Here is a 20,802-nt window from a genome sequence, read left to right on the forward strand (position 1 = left end):
TGGGCTTTCGCCAGGACCTATAAAGGTGATGAATGCTACTGCAAAATAGTGAATCAAAAAACGTGTGCACCAGTCTCAATATCAAGCAGTTGATACCATATAACCTGCCAGAACCTGTGTATCCCGAATGAGTAAATCAGAGGAAAATTGGACTCATACCCGTATTTGTACGGGTGTGCGCCTCACCTCACCTGGCATCCGCTCAGGGAATGAGGCCCCGCTCTGTCCGTCGGTACCTCGATCTGGACGGAGTCCAATTTTCCTGTGAATAATTCAGGCATGTGGATCTATGAAAAATACCAATGCTGGATAACCGTAGTTACAGGTGACTCATTTTCATTTTTGTCAAGTGGGAATTTATTTATTTTAGTCTCACTCACCTGCTGTTGCTTTGTTTGCATTCCCCTCAGTAAGTCACTTACATTTTTTGCCAGTAAATAAATCCTATTAAGATTATGGTTCATCCAATTAAGGAGTCCTATTAGACAAAATTGACCCCTGCCTCTTGATTCCTATGAAAGATCTGGAACCTGCCTATGCGCCACGCCTCCCTGTAAGCTCTAGTGACAAATTGGACCCAGTGAAGTTTCCAAAGCATATTGTGTGTAATGTTAAGAAGGCCTATTCTTCTAAAGCAGAAGTGTGCTTCTTGTTTTAGTGTGCTAAAATGTTCCGAAACAAAGAATGCCAGAAAATCAGTTGTAATGCATTTTCATTCTTCAATTTTCTTTCTGTTCTCTAGATACAACAACAAAACATACAGAATTGATGATATTGATTGGCAGACCAATCCAAACTATACTTTCAAGAAAGCAGATGGAAGTGAAACAAGTTATGTAGACTATTACAAAAAAGTAAGCAATATTTTCATTTAATATTTAATTTTTGAGCATCAGTTTTTATTAGTGTTCTTGTAAATATGAACTAATTCTAGGTTAAGTCCAACTTAACACATCTTTTGGAGGAAAGGTGGACCTGCTTTTGTGGAAACGTGTAATACTTTACTTCGCGTAGGCAACAGCCATTTTGGCTGTGGTGTCTATTTCGTTTCCTTTGTAAATCTTTCGTCCTCTGCTGCTAGTCTCTTTCACTCTGCTTGTGTTATTTATTTTAGTTGACCTCCTGACATGGCTAAGCAATGTATGTGCTGGGGGTTTGTAGCTGCCAGTGCACTTGGTCTCCGATGTTAACTGTCGACCATTTATTGCTGCTATAAGAATTTCTGCTCCCCCTCCCACTTTGCTGACCACGTAGTCATCCATCTGCCCTTGTTTGCGGATAGCTGTTTCTAAACTTGTTCTTTCCATTTCTGTTCACATGCTTACATTGCAACAAAATGGTATAAAAGGGACGATGGTTTGTGAATTCAGTGTACTACATCCTGCAGCACTTGAGGGAGTTGTGTGGACGTGGTCCCACTAAACTTATTTTATTTCAACTCCAGTGCCGATCTCTATTTTGATGGTCTTTGGACCCGTGGACAAGAGGGTGACCCTGCACCAGTGTGCTCACTTTTAGGCACATTTCCCCAGTTGGAGCCCGACACATGGTGCACCATTGGAAACGCGGCCATCCGAAGGAGGGGTCTTGACTGAGGATCGAAATATTACAGAGGATGCGCACTGCATGAGGAGACCCTTGTCTTTGCAGGCTGACGTGACTCTTCCGGTTTTCCCGATTTGACCCTCTAGTTGGTGGCCGGTCTCGACTGGTGCTTTCTTTGGCCTAATTCTGTAGTGACCATTAGGTCAACCAGAGATCGGCAGGTGGGAGTTGGAGTCTTCTGTTTGGTAAGGTTGCTGAAGTGGCACTCTTGATTTGTTTCGCTTGGTTTCGTTTTTGTATTCATTCTTTGCATAGATTGAAGGCAGGTAATGTGGAGATTTTTCTCCTTTTGGAATATTTGTTTGGAGTAGTAATATTTTTCATCTACTTGTGAAACATGCCTGTTCTCAGCACATTCCGTAAGTGGTGATGCTTCTCTTGTGGTACCAAAGTTAGCTTGGAACAAAGTCAGCCAGCTCCTCCAGAAGGGACCCCCAATTGAGATATGTGTGTTAAATATGGTATCTCTCCCATAACGTACGGTTCATTGTGGAACAAATACACAACAAAAGAGTCTGATTTGCAATGGCCAGTGAATGGGTCATTCGATTCTAAAAAGGTTCAATATGTCGAGCAATGTTTATTTAAAAGAAAAAGTAGACAAGATATGTTTGATTGTGTGCGTATGTGGGAAAAAGAAGTGCGAAAGAACGAAAAGAGCAGCAGCTATAGCAGAAAAAGAACAGCGGAAAACGATATATAAAAAAAGCGTTAGATTAAAAAAAGAAAGAAATGAAGGAAAAAATAGAAAAAGCTAGTTGATTAGAGCTAAATGGCCAGTACCCTATTAGGCGCCCTATCTATCCTCTACTTAATATGCCCCAGGATGATTGCATCCTATTATAATGACCCCCAACCCCGTATAAATTTCCTACTCCAAGTGCCCCTGAGGATGAGGTTTCTGACGAGGAGCATTTGTCTTCAGAAGAAAAGGATAAAGATAAGCAAGGTGTGTGGCAGACTCCCTCTACTTTGACTAAAACAGAAAATATAAATACAAAGTTGCTGCTAGAGAGGAGGCTTGTCGGCTTCACACTGCATCTATCATCGTAGCTATGGTTCAATAGTGGCAAGATATAGAGCAATATTACTTTGTAGAAAAATTTGCTTGGGAGGTAATATTTGATTGGCGACAAATTTCCAAAGAACTAGAGCCAGCTGATATAAATACTGATTATAAATGACTAACCGATAGGACTTTTCCTTTTTCGGACTTACCTGATATGATTAGACGAGTGGTTCAAATACGAGATGAAACATTGCGTTTACGAAAGGAGCAAGAATTAGCTAGAAAACAAAGTTGTAGAAGCAGTTCAATCTCAAGCACAGAAAGTAGATGCTCCGGTAGATGAGATTGCACCTGGTAGTCTTACAATTACTATGTAACCAATGCGTGAAGCTGCACCCCTGTATGTTCCTCCGAAGGGTGGTGGAACAAATGATGATAAAACTTTGGATGAGGCAAAGGGATATTTTATATCTAATTAGGTTTACACTCCTTGGAGTAGAGCAGACGTTATGGCTCTCAAGGCTGCTTTGCCTGACCCCCGGAAAAATTCCGCCGCCTTGTATGAGGATGTGGAATGAGCCATCAGCTCATGCACTATGACCTCTCCAGATATCGATATGTTCTTTGGGCTTATTTTGCCCCCTGATATGTGGAGAACAATAGGTAAAATAGATGACAATGTGGCTTTTGGTGATACCTGGGAACATTTAGAAGAAATAGATGCGGACAGGGAGCTTGCGCAGAAACCTCAGAAGGAGATATTAGATCTCCTAAAGCTATTGTAACTAAGTTACAAACTCTTATAACACCTGAGTAAATAGAGTGGACTACGTTCGCGTCCTGTAAACAGAAAAAGGATGAGCCCGTTTCTGATTTCTTTTCAAGATACATTCCATGATTTCAATGGTCAGTCATTAGCCGATGATACTGGTAAGCATTTGTTGACAAATTTGTCGCTAATATGTTACCGGAAATAGCTAGTCGCTTAAAGGCCAGCGAGAGTTCTTGGACCACGTCTTCTCCAGGTTTCCCTTTTGACTATGGCCCAATATTATGAACGACAGGAACAGGAAGCAAAAGGCAGGAAGGATAAGAAGGTTAAAGATTTAAAGACGAAAGTTACGTTGGCTCAAGTATATGGCCCACCATTTAGGGGAGGTGGAAGATGCGGACGTGCAATGTAGTGCCCCCTCTCCCACAAGTTAATTTGTCCCCTGACCAGTGTGATTATTGTAAGGTGACTGGGCATTGGCGTTCCGAGAGCCCCCTTTTGCGAGGTCGGCAGTACCAGCGGGGAAGGGGAAGTAAGGGAAGGACGCCCAGGGAATTCAGGAAACCGGGGAGGTACAGGAGCTCGTCCCAGGTTTGAGGCGGTCGAACAGGGACCAAATTATTCTAATACTTTTGATAGACGCAATCAATGCCAAATGTCTGATTATTCTGCTGATACACTTGCAGATTCTGATTACGCATAGGGATGCCTAGGATAGGGTAAGGAACTGGTTGAGGTGCCAGTAGATCAAATGGGTCCTTATGTTGACGCAAATGTCTTAGGATCTACTGATCGGTTTTTGGTTGATACAGGGGCTACCCGTAGTGCTCTGTCTAAAAGATGTGGTTCCTAGTGCTCCCCTGTCCGGCACAACGATTACTAACATCAATAGGGTTGAATGGACCACCTACACCTAGCCCGCTTTCACAGCCACTTGAATTTGGACTGGACAAATTCACTGCAGCATGTCCATTTTTGCTTTCCCTTATCATGCTGGACAACATTGTGGGTATCGATAGGCTTAAATATTTTCGTGCTACTGTGAGAAGTTGGCCTGGTATATGCTGTCCACTAATTAAAGTGGGCACCTTGTACCAGTCCAAACAACCCTTATTGATGATTAGGTTAAAGACAACCTTTATTAAAAGCTATCCTAGTGGTAGCTATGGAGCGCAGCCTTCAGGCTAAGTCTTGAAGGAATGTAAAGCAGCTTGGTTTACCAGATTATAACCTACTGAATTACCACATGAAAGGAGAACCACACAAGGTATATATAAAATATATGTATTTATTTCTAAACACTCTCTACTAACCTCTTTATGCAGTTAGAGAACAAGATGCACAATATTAAAGCACTAGAACGACAGTAAATAGCACAATATACAATGGGCCCCATGGGGAGACCAAACCATATATTAAAGTGGTATAAGGACCACGAGTTGACTAGACACCGTGCCTAGAGGACGTAGAATCTCTGGGACCCCAAGGAACCACCCAAGGTAGTGACACAGGAGACCCACGGGGGATGTGTGCAGTGTGAGAACACAGCTGCGAGCTCCGTACAATCCTATGGGAAAGTCACTGTTGGGATTTTAAAGATTAAGGATACTTAGGAGAGGACTTGGAGCAAACCCTTGGATACTTAGAAGGTTCTAAGGCCAGCACCCCTTTGAGCCCCGGAGTACTCGTGTTACCTAACCCAGGGAAGCCGGGTGCATAGGTGTCAAATGGTGTCGGGAATCTTCATCGTTTTCAATGGAGAGTTGCTGCAAAGTGCTGCTGCCGTGAAGAGGAAAAGTGTCTGGTGTGATCCAATCTTGGATCGGAGATGTGAAGAACCTGAAAGCAGAGGGGACAGAGTCTGGGTCACTTCAGGGTGACCAGGGGCGCGGTAGACCAATGCCCACCAATGTCGGGTGTTTAAGGTGCGAAGAGGTGAAGCTTGACTCCACTGCCACGGGGACCAGGAGACGTCGACGACCACAGTCTGCAGGCGAGCTGTCCCATGAAGGATGTCGAGTGCCAGGGGGGGGGGGGGGGGGGTTCAGGACAAGGGGGGGGGGGTTCAGTGTCCTGATTGGAGACCAACAAGCCATGGCAACGGTAACCCACACGGTGAGAGTTAAAAGGCATCGGCGGTGTGGACCAGCAAGGTCCTGTGGACACCACAAGCGATGCAGTCGGGGCATGTCTGGAGCACCGTGTAAACCCGTTGAAAGTTACTGTACCCTTCTGAGGGACCCACAAGTCGGCGGACAAGGAGTCGCAAGGGGGCCTCAAGAGGAATCACTAAATACCAGACTACGCAACTCTCGAGTGTAAGCCAGTAATCTTCAGTAGAATCACTGCTCACTGCTTGGGGTGTTGTCTACAAGTAGCCCAAAGCACAAACTCAGGGATTGCCAAAAAGCATATACTTATGCAAATGTTAACGGTGTCCACGGGTTTGGGTTGCACGGTCCCCACGAGGGCTTTGGATCTCAGGATTGCTGAGAGCACGGAACGGCCTTGAGAAAGCTTGGAAACCCACCTCCTGTGTTGCAAAGTCTTAGGAGTCCTTCAGGAGCTGCGTAGTTGCAAACCAAACAGATGCGTCTTTGGTACCTGCCTTGCAGTGGAGTAACTCCTTTACTCCAAGGGAGATTCTTCGTTCATCCAACGTCGTGTAGATAGTTGAAGTTCTGGGATTCTGTAGCAGAGTTTCATCCAGGGAAATCTAAAGTCCTGTAGCCAGGGGTTCCTACTTTATACCCAAGCAAGGGGTGGGACAAACTCTGGGGACCCACCTATGGGAGGGTCAGGACAGAGGAGTGGCTACACCTATGTCCTTTGTCCTGTTTCACATCAGCGCGGGGGCTGTTAGCCCCTGCAACCGGTTTCAGCTGGACTATGCACAGGGACACCAAATGTGGCCCCAGTGCAGACATCAAAGCACACTTGGATTGCACCCACCCAGCTTCAATACACTAAAGCCTGTCTGGGAGGTGCTCACACCTCCCTGTGACAGGAAACCTATTGTCCAGCCGTCCCCTGCTGGAATTTTGTCCAGCAGCAGTAGGGCAGACTCATGTCCTTGTCTGGCAGCATCCATTTTGTGATGCCAGGGTCTGTGAAGCTGGTACTGGGTGTACCGGTGCTGTCATGTTTCTCCCTCTAGTAGGGTGAAATCATACCTCCCTCACCAGTTACTGGTGTGGAGGTATGATTCCAAGGTGTTTGACACCAAACACAACATGTTTCCATGCAGCCATTCCAAAGTTGGCATTTACAGCGAGGTTATAATGCACTTAAGAGTATATGGTTTGGCTGCATCAGAAACCACCCCGGAATAGAGGTTCCGAAGGCTGCAGAGGGGCTCCGCTCATGCATGGGCACCCTCTTGCATAAAACCCTGCATTCAGGATTGATAAGGCCTGCCATAGGGGTGACTGATAGGTTTATATGTGCAGTGATAAGGATAGGTTTGAGGCATGTGGGCTGCTGAATTCATATCTGTGCATAGATCGCCGCCTAGTGTTGGGTCCGGATGTTTGCACGTTGTTGTCCTGGAAGAGTCTTCGAAGTGTCCTGAGATAGGTGACTCCTCCCCTGGACTACAGTGCGCATGGGCATCCTCTCCATCCTCAGATTGTTTTTTTCCGCCATTGGGTTCGGATGTGCTTATCGTGACTCAAGTTAGGAAAATTTAGTTTTCAGGCCAAAAGGCCTTTAGTTTTCGTCGGTACTGTTCCCGATCGGTATCGATAGTTTACAGGCTAGTTTAGCGATTTTAACAACTTTTCGGATCCGTTAAATCCGACCATCGACCGAACTTCGACGATGGAATCGAGGACCCCATTCAAGCGGTGTCCTGTTTGCCACGCAAAATACCCCCATATCGACGTCCACCCGGTGTGTAACAAATGCCTCTCACCGGATCATGACGAATCGAAATGCATGGCCTGTGCCCGATTCAGATCCAAGAAGACTCTACGGAATCGACGAGCCGCGCGACTGGAAGCGCAGCAAGCGGCACCGGCCCCGACCAACATCTTCAGCACCGAGGACGAAGATGTCGAAAGCGTGGAAAATATACCCTCCAGCCCCGCTTCCGAACACGGTTCCCGATCGGAAGACGTAGATGAAGAGCTTTTTCACAGGGAAGAAGCCGACGATGAGGTAGGAGACTACGATGAGGCCTTAGGGGCCGAAGAAGGTAGCTCCGGTGAGGAGCAGGGCCTACCCGTCCAAATGGAGGATATCCCAGCGTGTCAGTCGACGGCTCCGGTCGAGGGATCGCCTTCGGGCCTTACCAAAGACCAATCCCGCAGTTCTTCGGCCCCGCCACGGACATACAGCGAGAGCCATTATTACCCAAGAAGACTGGTTTCCCTTCCACGAAACCGACACCAATCATCGCACCGGTTCAACAGAAACCGAAAGTGAAACTGACACTGGTCGGCTCGAGGTCCACCACACCTTCGACGCCAGCCAAACCCGTCGGCTCCGACCGCACCAAAAGGGACTTTGGTGCCGAACTCGCTGCAGCCGATGTCGGCGCCGACCCAAAAAGAAAAGCCGTCGGTACCGCCAAGGCGCCTCGGCCCCCGGCACCGAAACAATCTGCACCGGCCACCAAGGTGAAAATGGCCACTGCATCTCACTCCACCTCGAAGGCAGCGACTACGGTCCACTCATCGACGCCGTCGACAGCTACTACCTCTCCTCGACGACCCGGTGACTTCGAAAAAGTCCACACCTGCCTCTACGGAACCACTCGGCGCCAAAGAACCGTCGGTGTTCCAGGTGCGACAAGTGGCAGCGTCCTTGAAACGCATCAGGGAAAAGGCAGCCCTCCAGACCTCGTCTGGCTCCGAACCGAAAAAGGCACAGAAGGCACCTTCGGCACCGGCCAACATCACCTTCGGTTTGCCACCATCCACGGCGCCGAAAATGTTCGAGATCAGGACACGTGTTACCCAGACAAGGTCCCCATCCACCGAACACTCTCCTACTGGGACATCACCGTCCCACTTCATCGACGCCGACACCGGCAGGCTCATGCTCCGAAAGCGGAAGATAGGATCCCGCTGAAGCAAAAAATGCCGGCGGAATCGGAACCAGTTCTTTATGAACGCATCCACACCTCTTACACAGATCCACAGTCATTCTCTCCGACGCACTCCGACACGGATGCAGTGGAGGACTACATGGGTGACGACACCACCTACCCTGGGGACATGGACCCTGAGGACCAGCAAGACCCTGATCAAGTCTGGGATGACCCTGTAGACCCAGGTGCCGCTCTGGATACACAGGACACGCAACTTTATGGCGCAAAGACGTCCCCCACAGAGGACACTGCTGCATTCAACGCACTCATCGAACGTGCCGCAGCCAATCATGGAGTGCAACTCCACTCAGACACTATCGAGGACGATTTCTTGGTGGACACTTTCGCATCCTCCGAGAGGACCGTAAAGACTCTGCCCATGTTAAAAGGTGTCCTCAAGCCAGCAAAGGACATTTTCAAGGAAACCACCAGGGCACGGGTAATAAACCCCAGGATCGAAAAAAAGTACAAACCCGCACCTGGGACCCCACGTACATTAGAAGCCAGTTGCCTCTGGACTCCATCGTGGTTGCCAATGCTCGCAAACGGGCACACTCGCAGACAACTGGTGATGCTCCTCCCCCGGACAAAGAGTCCAAGGTTCTAGAAACCTCCGGCAAAAGGATTGCAGCCCAGGCAGCAAACATATGGCGCATTGCCAATACACAAGCGCTCCTAGCTCGCTACGACCGCTCACACTATGACACGTTAGAGACCCTACTCCAACACCTACCAGACGAGTTCAAAGAGGCAGCGGAGCTCCTCATCAGGGAGGGTCAACTTCTCACAAACGCATCCATCAAGTGTGCACTGGATGCCGCAGACACTGCTGCAAGGGCAATAAACACCAGCGTCATGCTACGACGACACGCCTGGTTACGAATCTCCGGATTCAAACCTGAGGTCCAAAGTAACATCCTCAATCAGCCGGTCAACCCCGACTACTTTTTCGGACCGGAGGTTGACACCACCTTAGAAAAGATTAAAAAAGACACGGACACTGCGAAGTCAATGGGGGCTCTGCAAACGCAGACATTTCGTAGTGGCTCCTTTCGTCGCCCCGGAAATAGAGGTGCAGGTAGAGGACAGGGGGCACAGCAAACCTACAATAAAGGGGGCACACAGAGTTCCTACGATAAAAACACCCGAGGTGGATATCGTGGCTCCGGCACCAAGGGCAGAGGACGTGGTTACGGCAATACCAGGTCCTCCCCCAAGAACAAACAGTGACGCCCTCTCCCTTCCCCCCGACCACATAACACCTGTCGGGGGAAGGCTCCAGCGGTTCCTGTCCACATGGAATTCCATCACCACGGACAGGTGGGTCAAAGATGTTATCCAACACGGTTACTGTCTCGAATTAACCTCCACTCCACCCACCATACCGCCAAAGCACCGTCCTATGTCCTCAGAGCACTTAGCGTTATTACAGCAGGAAGTGCTAAGTATGCTGCAAAAAGGCGCAATAGAGGTCGTGCCCGTCCACCAGCAGGGAACAGGGGTGTACTCTCTGTACTTCCTAATACCAAAAAAAGGACGGGTCACTCAGACCTATTCTAGACCTGAGACCCCTCAACCACTACATTCTCTCAGAGCATTTTCACATGCTCACCCTACAGCAGGTTCTCCTGCTGCTCAGCCAGGGAGACTTCCTAGCCTAGACCTCAAAGATGCGTATTTCCACATACCCATACACCCGTCACACAGAAAATATCTCCGGTTCACCATTCAGGGGCAGCACTACCAATTCAAGGTTCTTCCCTTCGGCGTGACAACAGCACCCAGAGTTTTCACAAAGTGCCTAGCTACTGTGGCTGCACATCTACGGAGGCAACACATTCACGTCTACCCGTACCTGGACGACTGGCTTGTTCAGGCAAAGTCAGCCCAGCAATGTGCCAGCCACATGTCCCGCACCATTCACCTTCTTCACAGTCTGGGATTCTCACTAAATTACCCAAAATCACATCTCCAGCCCGCACACGTACAACAGTACCTAGGTGCGACCATAGACACTCTGGCAGCCACAGCTCAGCCAAATTTAGTGAGGATCAACAGCATGCAAATGCTGATTTCCAAGTTCAAACCCCAACACTCCCTTCCTGCGCGAGTGTTCATGCAGTTGATAGGCATGATGGCCTTCTGCATTTTCATAGTCCCACACGCGAGACTACATATGCGCCCGCTTCAGGAGTGCTTAGCACGTCAATGGAATCAGGCTCACGGGCAATTAAAAGACCTAGTGTTGGTGAGCGGTCGGGCGTACAACTCTCTGCATTGGTGGAATCCACAAAACCTTTGCAAGGGCCGACCGTTCCACGAGCCTGTTCCACAAATAATACTGACAGCGGACGCGTCTCTCCAGGGATGGGGAGCTCATGTACTCAATTACACAGTGCAGGGACTATGGACAATACAACAAAAGAAGATGCACATCAATGTTCTGGAACTGATGGCAATCTTCCTAGCTATGAAGGCATTCAAAGTACACTTGTGCAACAAAGTCTTGATCCGGACGGACAACATGACTGCCATGTACTACATACAGAAGCAGGGAGGAACGCACTCTCCACAGTTGTCTCATCTGGCTCAGAGCATGTGGAAGTGGGCCATTCAGAGGAACATATTCCTCATGGCGGAACACCTCCCAGGCAAGGACAACCAGATGGCGGATCTGCTCAGCAGACACAGCCACCAGATGCACGTACTTCCAACAGTGGGGTCATCCAGAGATAGACCTATTCGCCACAAGCAAAAATGCAAAATGCCAAAGCTTTGCCGCCAGGTTCCCACATCCACAGTCGCAGAGCAATGCGATATGGATGAACTGGTCCGGCAGATTTGCGTACGCTTTTCCCCCAGCGCCGTTGATACCGCTGGTGACACGCAAACTGCGACAACACTCACTGACACTCATCCTGGTTGCTCCAACATGGGCACGCCAGCCATGGTACACCACCTTTCTGGAACTTTCCGTGGTGCCGCATTAAAGGCTGCGGATCAAACCCGCTCATTTGACGCAGAACCATGGAGACATTCAGCACCCAGATCCGCAACAGCTGAACCTGGCAATCTGGCTCCTGAAGTCCTAGAGTTTGGCTACCTAAACCTCCCACCTGACTGTATGGAGATCATTAAGGAAGCTAGGAGACCCACTACCAGAGCCTGCTATGCAGCCAAATGGAAGAGGTTTGTCATTTATTGCAACAACAATGACATTAACCCGCTAGACGCATCCATTCAAAACATAATCTGTTACCTCTTACACCTATACCGATGCAATCTGGCATACACCTCAATACGTATCCATTTAACCGCAATAGCAGCCTATCTCCAAAACAGACAGCACCTCTCTTTATTCAGAGTGCCTGCCATCAAGGCCTTCTTGGAGGGACTTAAACGAGTAATTCCCCCAAGACACCCACCAGCACCAGTGTGGAACCTTAACTTGGTCCTCACCCGACTGATGGGTCCACCCTTCGAACCTCTCCACTCATGTGAGATTCAATTCCTCACCTGGAAAGTAGCTTTCCTAGTAGCAATCACTTCGTTGAGAAGAGTTAGTGAACTCCAGGCACTAACCATTCAAGAGCCGTTCATACAGGTTCACGCAAACAGGGTCGTACTACGTACCAACCCCAAATTCATGCCTAAAGTAATATCGCAGTTCCACATGAATCAAACGATTGAACTGCCTGTTTTCTTTCAGAATCCACAAAATGTCGCTGAAAGAATGCTCCATACACTAGACGTCAAAAGAGCCCTCATGTACTATATAGACAGAACCAAAAACTTTAGGAAGACAAAACAACTTTTCGTTGCCTTTTCCCCACAACACAAAGGCAACGCCATCTCCAAAGCAGGTATAGCCAGATGGATCGTTAAATGTATTCAAATCTGCTATCAAAAGGCTAAACGTACATTAACGATTCCCCCAAGGGCCCACTCAACACGTAAGTTAGGGGCCTCCATGGCTTTCCTAGGAAACATTCCTTTACATGATATATGTAGAGCAGCCACATGGTCCACTATACATACATTTACCAAACACTATTGTGTAGATGTACACTCAAAACAGCAGGCAGCTGTAGGACAGGCTGTTCTCAAAACTCTTTTTCAGACCGCTGCAGCTGGCACTGGTAGCCGCCGCTAATGGGAGGTACTGCTATGTATTCTATGCACAGATATGAATTCAGCAGCCCACATGCCTCGAACTGAATATGCTACTTACCAGTATGCATCTGTTCTTGGCATGTAGGGCTGCTGACATTCATATCGCCCACCCTCCTCCCCGGCGCCTGTCGCAGCTGCAGCTCTCAGAATTACTGTATAGCATGGTCATCACTTTCTGTATCTACTCCATCACTGCCACAATGGCGAAAAACAATCTGAGGATGGAGAGGATGCCCATGTGCACTGTAGTCCAGGGGAGGAGTCGCCTATCTCAGGACACTTCAAAGACTCTTCCAGGACAACAACGTGCAAACATCCGGACCCAACACTAGGCGGCGATCTATGCACAGATATGAATGTCAGCAGCCCTACATGCCAAGAACAGATGCATACTGGTAAGTAGCATATTCAATATAGTGAACCTATATCTAAGTAAGGGGTGCATGCACCACCTTATACAGGCTGCTGTAGCAGACCTGTGGTGTCATTTTGTATGGTATCCAAGGGCTGGCATAATGCATGCTGCAGCCCCTGAGAGGCCTCTGGGGTACCTATGCCCTAGGTGTATAGGATACTATATACTAGGGACTCATAAGGGTAGCCCAGAATCCAATCTGTGGTGTACCTAAAGTACATGTAATCAATTTAGAGAGGAAGCAGCTAGGCTGGGGTCCTGGATAGCAGGATCCCAGCCAGACTAAAGTCGAAAACCAGTGAAGCATCAGCAAAAAGTAGGGGTAACCATAAGAGGCAAATCTTATTTGCTCACATCTACAATACGTTGTTTTCCGGAAGGTGTGCGTGTTATTTTGAATGACAATTATCCAGTGGTTGAGAGATCCTGTCTTATCAATGAGGATGTCTCTCTGGCATCCTTACCTAGTACTTTGTGGGCTAGATCAGATACTGATGTGGGTCAAATGGTTATTCCACCTGTGCATATCAAAGTAAAGGGTGTTTCATTGCCTCGACTGCCCCAATACAAAATATCCAGAGAAAGTGAAGAAGCATTAGTACACATTGTTCAGGATTTGATTAATGTGGGGGTAATGGAAGAAGGTCCCCTATAATACTTGCAATAGCCCTATCCATGCTATCTTGAAAAAAGACACTGTCACTAAAATCTACAGATTCATTATTGATTTGCGAGAGGTTAATAAAAATGTAGTACCCCAATATCCGGTAGTTTCTGATATCAACACTTCTCACTCTGGTCCCTCCCACAGCCAGTACATTTTCGGTGATATATTTGAAGAATGGAACACTAGAGGAGGAGGGCTGCTGGAGGAATAAATATATGACTAAATGGAAGTTACCCACAGCCTACTTATACCCCTTGATTCACATGGCCCTGCGTATGTTGGTGCATCCTCAATGGCAAAATAAGTTATGCAAGTTTGGGATCATCCTGCTATTCCTGGCACTGCTAAGAAGATAGTCCAGTCTTGTCTGGCCTGTCTTCAGCATAATCCTGGAAAGGGAACGCAAACTCCCAACAGGAGGATTTGTAATACCATCTGCACCTTTCGAAGTCCTGCAAATGGACTACATTCAGTTTGAGCGCAGTAATAACCTAAAATATGTCCTAGTAGTGGTTTGTGCCTTCAGTAAATGGGTGGAGGCGTATGCTACGAAGGATAATACAGCTCTCACGACAACAAAAGTTCTCCTAAAGGATTTCTTTCCTCGATTCGGCATTTGTCGAGTCTTATGGAGTGACAACAGACCTCATTTCATTGGGCAAGTTGTAGAATATGTCATGAAAGGGTTGGGGATTAAGCAGAAATTTCATGCCACTTTTCATCCACAATCAGCAGGCCTGGTGGAGCGTTATAACGCCACCCTGAAATTGAAATTGGCCAAAAAAACAGGCTCCCGCGTCTTTGAAATGGCCTGATGCACTGCCCCTAGCCTTGCTTTCTATTAGATCAATACCACATAGATGATCTGGCCATACGCCATATGAGATCGTCTTTGGCAGGCCCATGAATATTTGGGGGATTCCTAAGCCTTGCCCTATACATGATGTACCCCATGTGCTGATGAGTGACTATTTGTCCCAGTTATATGAGATAGTCTTTGGCAGGCCCATGAATATTTGGGGGATTCCTAAGCCTTGCCCTATACATGATGTACCCCATGTGCTGATGAGTGACTATTTGTCCCAGTTAATTGACAGCTTGTCTTCTATTTGTCAGTAGGTATGCGAAGCTCTTCCAGACAGGTCGCAGGGTGAAGGCAATGATCTGCGGCCTGGAGATTTTGTGGTGACAAATCGTTTCAACGGACCAGTTGCTTGGCACCTCGGTGGCTTAGCCCAGAGCAGGTCCTCCTGGCTGCCAGAACTGCAGTGCGAGTGACCAACCGGAAGAACTGGGTGCATGCCACCCATTGTTGCAAGGTTCCGCATTCCCTCGTGAACCCAGCTGTGTTGACAGATCACCGCGACATCCTGGTGACCAAGAAAGGATGAGCTGCGTCACCTGAAGGACCTGACTAAGTCTTCTCAGACCACACGATCCCCGGTTCATCTGGATATATGCTTCGATCCAAGAAGAAAGACACTTCATCGGAGAAAGACTGTTTGATCCACTGTCCTGGGTGGTTAAAGACTGACTAAAAAGAGGGGTAGCCTTTTAGTGACTACTCGTCTCAACGTTAGTGAAGAAACCAACGCCTGCCCAGGACCTTAGGGCACCATCTGTTTTGTTGTTTGCCAACGAGATGAACATGTTTGAGGAGAAGAAATCAAATGCTATAAAAGTCTGTAGCAAAAGTACAATGTTTGTTAATAGACTAACTTTGACTGCTGTCATGATTGCTGTGATAATGTGGGTTGTGGTGGAAGTAACTCCGGCTCGAAACATATCGATTGCTACTACTCCTGTCCCCACCGAACATTATTTTTTCACTCTTCCCTATCATGAAAAGAAGCACCAAATGTCATATCTCAATAACACTTTCATACAAGTGTTGCATCATACTCGTAATGCTACGAACACTACCAACTGCTGGGTATGTGGAATGATGCCCACCCATCAGAAGAAGGGAGGAACACCTTTCATTCCTTTGCCATTCTAGCATAATGGCTCTTGAGGAGCCTGGTTCGCACTGTTGTGGACCAATGCTTTGTTCCCTCTGTATTTCCACTTGTACTACTTGTCTACCATCTAAAACGAATGTTTGAAATGTAAAAGCCCGTTCAGCAATGGAATGAGAAATTTGTGATATAATGTTAATTGACATCCATTATGTTTATCCTACCCCTTTTAAAGCATAAGAAAATGTCTTAGCTTATGCTAAAAAGGTAGTCTGTGGAAATGTGTAATATTTTACTTAGCATAAGCAACAGCCATTTTAGCTGTGGTGTCCATTTTGTTTGCTTCGTAATTCTTCCGTCCTCTGCTGCTCGTCTTTTTCACTCTGCTTGTGTTACCTATTTTAGTTGACCTCCTGACAAGGCTGAGCAATGTACGTGCTGGGGGTTTGTAGCTGCCAGTGCACCTACTCTCAGATGTTGACTGTCAACCATTATATTATTATTAGCGCACTTATACCCAAGGGTGTCCTGGTGCTGAAACACTGAGCTTCCCTGGAGAACGAGAGCTCAGTACCTAAATAACCAGGTCTTCAACCCCCTCCTAAAAGAGAGGAGCTCATCAGCTTTCCTAATATGTGTCGGCAGGCTATTCCAAGCAGTGGCCGCACCATTGGAAAACATATTTCCTCCCCAGCTGGCCTTTTTTATCCAGGGCACAGCCACCAGATTGCTTTCAGCGGAGCGCAGTACTTTCCCTGGCACATACCACTTGAAGCACTCAATCAAGAACTCTGGGCCACTGCCCTTCAGTGCTTTGAATACTGTGCGCAGCGCCTTTAAATTGAACTCGTCTGTGTACTGACAGCCAGTGCAGTTTCCTTATTCCTTCTCGGACAGAGGCATACCTGGGAGTGCCTGTTAGCAGTCTCGCCACCGCGTTTTGTACCATCTGTAGTCTGTACAGATGTTTGTTTTTTTTTCAAATTAAGGTACAGACTATTACAGTAGTCCAAACGCGACAGAATAAGTGCCGAGACTGCTAACCTGAAACCATCCGTAGGAAGAAACATTTTTATTTTCCTCAATATCCTAAGAATATGGAAACCAGATGAAACCACTCCACTAACCTATTCCCCAAAATCCAATTTCTGGTCCATAATCACGCCCAAATTCCTTGCTTTTGGCGTAGGAACTGGTGACTTCCCCAGAGCATCGGGCCACATGTCCGGAGTCCAGATGTTAGGATTGTTCCCGAATATCATGACCTCGGTCTTCCCTGCATTTAGTCTAAGGCAGTTCGAGGCCATCCAGATCTTAATGTCTTTCAGACAATCATGGCACCTCACAGCCATGTCCACTTGGGACCCTCTCTGTATAGATAACACGATTTCCGTGTCATCTGCGTACGAGGTGAGTTGCAGGCCAAAAGATCTGATCAAGGCTGCCAGTGGTTTAGCATAAATGTTAAAAAAAAAAGTGGGGCTCAGGGAAGAGCTCTGAGGAACCCCACAGGGGAGTGCAAAGGGTTTGGACCTATCAGTTCCCAGATTGACTGTCTGGATTCTGTCGGCCAGAAAAGATTTCAGGAGGCTCCAGGCAGTGCCTTCCACCCCTGCCCTTGACAACCGGTCCATAAGCACCCCATGAGGGACAGTATCAAAGGCCGTCGACCGATCCAATAGAATCAGGACAGCCTCACCCCCCTGGTCCACCGCCACTCTAATCTCCTCTGTGGCCTTAATCAGGGCCAGTTCTGTTCTATGTCCTGCACGAAACCCAAACTGCGTGGGATCGAGAGCCTTAGTTCTCACCAGGAAGGAACTTAATTGCCTATTTATAGCCTTCTCCAGTAATTTAGCTGGAAGCGGGAGCCGAGAAATTGGTCTATAGCTATTGGGGTAATTTTTATTGATGGGAGGATAGAGGCAACTTTCCACCTCCTAGGATAGTTGCCTGATTCGATAATGGAGTTAAACAATAGGGTAAGAGTGGTAGCAATGACTTTGGGACAGCTTTTAAGAACTGCCACCGGACAAGGATCACTTGGTGCTCCCTACCGAGCAGCCAGCAGAAGGCCAGTGATGACCTCACAATTCCAGCGTCGAAGCTCAGTGAAGCATCCCCTACCTCTCCATAAGATTTGGAAAAGGAGGAGTAAGTCCCTGCCACTTTGCTCTGGAAAAAGGTGGCCAGTGCTTTGCATAGTGCCGGACTAGTAGGTGTAATGGGTTCAGTGGGAATTGTAAGCTTTGTAATGGTCTTAAACAATTTTCTGGAGGACGAACTGGCCATCTTTTATCTGCGCCGTGAAGTAGGCTCTTTTGGCCTCACTTATTAATTTCTTATAGGTAGTGAGGCTCTGTGTACTTTTCTTTATTAATGGGACTATACCCTTTCCGCCATAGTCTTTCCAGCCTCTTACAGTCAGTTTTAGAAGTCTGCAGAGTTTCGGAGAACCACAGGGCCGAGGGCTGAGCTCACCTGGGCATAAAGAGTTTAACTGGCGCGAATTTCAGAGGCTCTCTCAATCCATTTTGAATACAACTCTGCTGCTTTATTTACATCCGCTGGAATACTAGGGGTATTTGACTTTAAAAAATTGCCCATCTCCGACCCATCTATATTTTTCCATGCCCGGATGGCAATCTTAACCCTTGGCTTGGAGTCAGCCTGTATCTGGGGCCCTTGTGAAAGTGTAAAAATTATAGCAGCTTGATCTGTCCAAGGGAGTGGCAAAGTTTCCACAATGTCCAGACCAAAGTTGTTTGTAAAAAATGCCATCCAGGGTGTGCCCGCAGTGTGCGATGGTCCAGCCACACTTTGATTTAGCCCTCCTCCCACCATGAGGTCCATAAGTCGCATGTTATCTGGGTCTAATATATCATCCAGATAGAAATTAAGATCTCCCTTGACGGTAAAGGAGTTAGCACACAGTCCATCCTCCACCAAGGTGCCGAGCGATTCCAGGAACGCGCTCTGTGCCCAGGAGGATGATACATCAACAATGCTTTATAAGTGTTATGGGGGGAGAGGCGGACACTGATGGAGCCTCACAGGCTTGGTTGGAAGCTGTAGAGAAGGAAGGCTCCAAGCTGCTGTGATAGATCACAGCGAGCCCTCCCCCTCTTCTTGAGGGTCGGTCCAGCTTGTAACAGAAAAAATTTACTGGGAGAGCTTTCACAATATCAGGGCCTGAGGCACTGTTTGTCCATGCCTCTGTAATAAAAGCCATTTTAATCAGATGCTCTTCCATGAACAGACCGCATTCCAGGCTGTGCTTAACCAGTAACCTGGCGTTTAACAGTAAGCATCTCCATGGTGGAGCTTCTGTCACTCGGTTCTGTGAGCCCTTCCTCTCTTTGAGCACTGGTCTGCCAGGGCATGCCAAAGTATCCTGCAGGGGATACTGACAGACCCTGCAATTCGAAAGTAAATCTTTTGGACTCGTGCAGGGTAGGAACCTGGGACAGCAGGCCTTTCCACCCTCTGGGTCCATTCTTCTAAGCTGGTCAGAAGAATACCTCAAAACCTCTGATGTGCCAGAGCCAGGGGGACTAACCTTGAGCCCGGACGGGCGCAGATGGGCTTGCCTTAGGCGCGCCCGCGGCATACTGGGTTTAAATGTACTGCCAGCTCACGCGCCCAACCGTAGCCCCGTTCCCGCCTCCCTCTTCCACCAGTCAGCCGCCTCTCACTCGGCGTTACCGGTGGAATCCGGAAGAGCGAGTAGCTCGAGACCCAGCCAGCCCGGTAAGCCCGTGGAAGCAATTGCCCTAATTAGCAGCACAAACGTTTAAAACCAATCACTAAAAGAATAGCGGCATAAAAAATTAAGAGCGTAACCTGTCGGGTATTGAACACAACCAGATCTCCAGGGGTCCTCTCTGCGCGTCAAGGCAAACTGGGTTTCAATGTACTGCCAGCTCACGCGCCCAATCAGAGCCCCGTTCCCGCCTCCCTCTTCCACCAATCAGCCACCTTTCACTTGGCGTCACCGGGGGAATCCGGAAGAGCGAGCAGCTGAGACCCAGCCAGCCCGGTAAGCCCGTGGAAGCAAGTGCCCTAATTAGCAGCACAAACGTTTAAAACAAATCACTAAAAGAATAGTAGCATAAAAAATTAAGAGCGTAACCTGTCTGGTATTGAACACAACCAGATCTCCAGGGGTCAGCTCTGCGCGTCAAGGCAAACTGGGTTTAAATGTACTGCCAGCTCACGTGCCCAACCGTAGCCCCGTTCCCGCCTCCCTCTTCCACCAGTCAGCCGCCTCTCACTCGGCGTCACTGGTGGAATCCGGAAGAGCGAGTAGCTCGAGACCCACCCAGCCCGGTAAGCCCGTGGAAGCAATTGCCCTAATTAGCAGCACAAACGTTTAAAACAAATCACTAAAAGAATAGCAGTATAAAAAATTAAGAGCGTAACCTGGCGGGTATTGAACACAACCCGATCTCCAGAGGTCATGGGACCATGGTTTGTGAATTCCGTGTACTGCCTCCTGCAGCACTTGAGTGTTGTGTGGATGTGATCCCACTCATAAGTGATTAATAAACATATGAGCTGCAGATTACACACTTTTGCATAGATCGCCATCTGGTGTTGGGCCCGGATGTTTGCAGTTTGTTTTTCCTCTTGGAAAGTCTTTGGAATTCACGAGGTCGGTGACTCCTCCTTTGGATCGTATTGCGCATGGGCTTCGGCTCCATCCTCAGATTGTTTTTTTCCGCCATCGGGCTCGGATGTAATACTTTGCGCTCCGGTTCCGAACTTTTCCAGTTCAACGATCGACGCAAAATCCTCGTTCATCGAGATTCTTCAGATAACAAATCATCTTAATCACCTTCTCTTCGACACTTCTTCGATTCCAGTTTTCGACGGCGGCCTTCGGGCCTATCCCAGCTCCGGTCTCGGCTGATGGAAAGAACTCCCTTCAAGAAGTGCCCTCGAGGTGGGTCCAAATTCCCCCACACCGATCTTCATGAGGTGTGCAACCTCTGCCTCTCCCCTGAACACGAGGCTCGAGAATGTCCCGCCTGCAAGTCTTTTAGTTTGAAAAAGACTATTCGAGATCGAAGGGCCAGACACAACATGGCGCACTCCTCGACCTCCGCTCC

The 20,802-nt window shown here is 48.0% G+C and overlaps 1 protein-coding gene across 2 annotated transcripts in view; it reads left to right on the top strand.

Moving 5' to 3' along the window:
* PIWIL1 (piwi like RNA-mediated gene silencing 1) overlaps positions 1-20,802 on the top strand; it is a 1,168,338-nt gene that overhangs the window by 532,744 nt on the left and 614,792 nt on the right. For both annotated transcript variants that reach the window (XM_085633654.1, XM_085633653.1), the window contains exon 9: positions 743-854. In XM_085633654.1, coding sequence (XP_085489780.1) covers positions 743-854 — 112 coding nt within the window. The remainder of the gene's footprint in view (positions 1-742; positions 855-20,802) is intronic.

This window comes from Triturus cristatus, chromosome 11, assembly GCF_964204655.1.
Source record: "Triturus cristatus chromosome 11, aTriCri1.1, whole genome shotgun sequence".
NCBI lineage: Eukaryota > Metazoa > Chordata > Amphibia > Caudata > Salamandridae > Triturus > Triturus cristatus.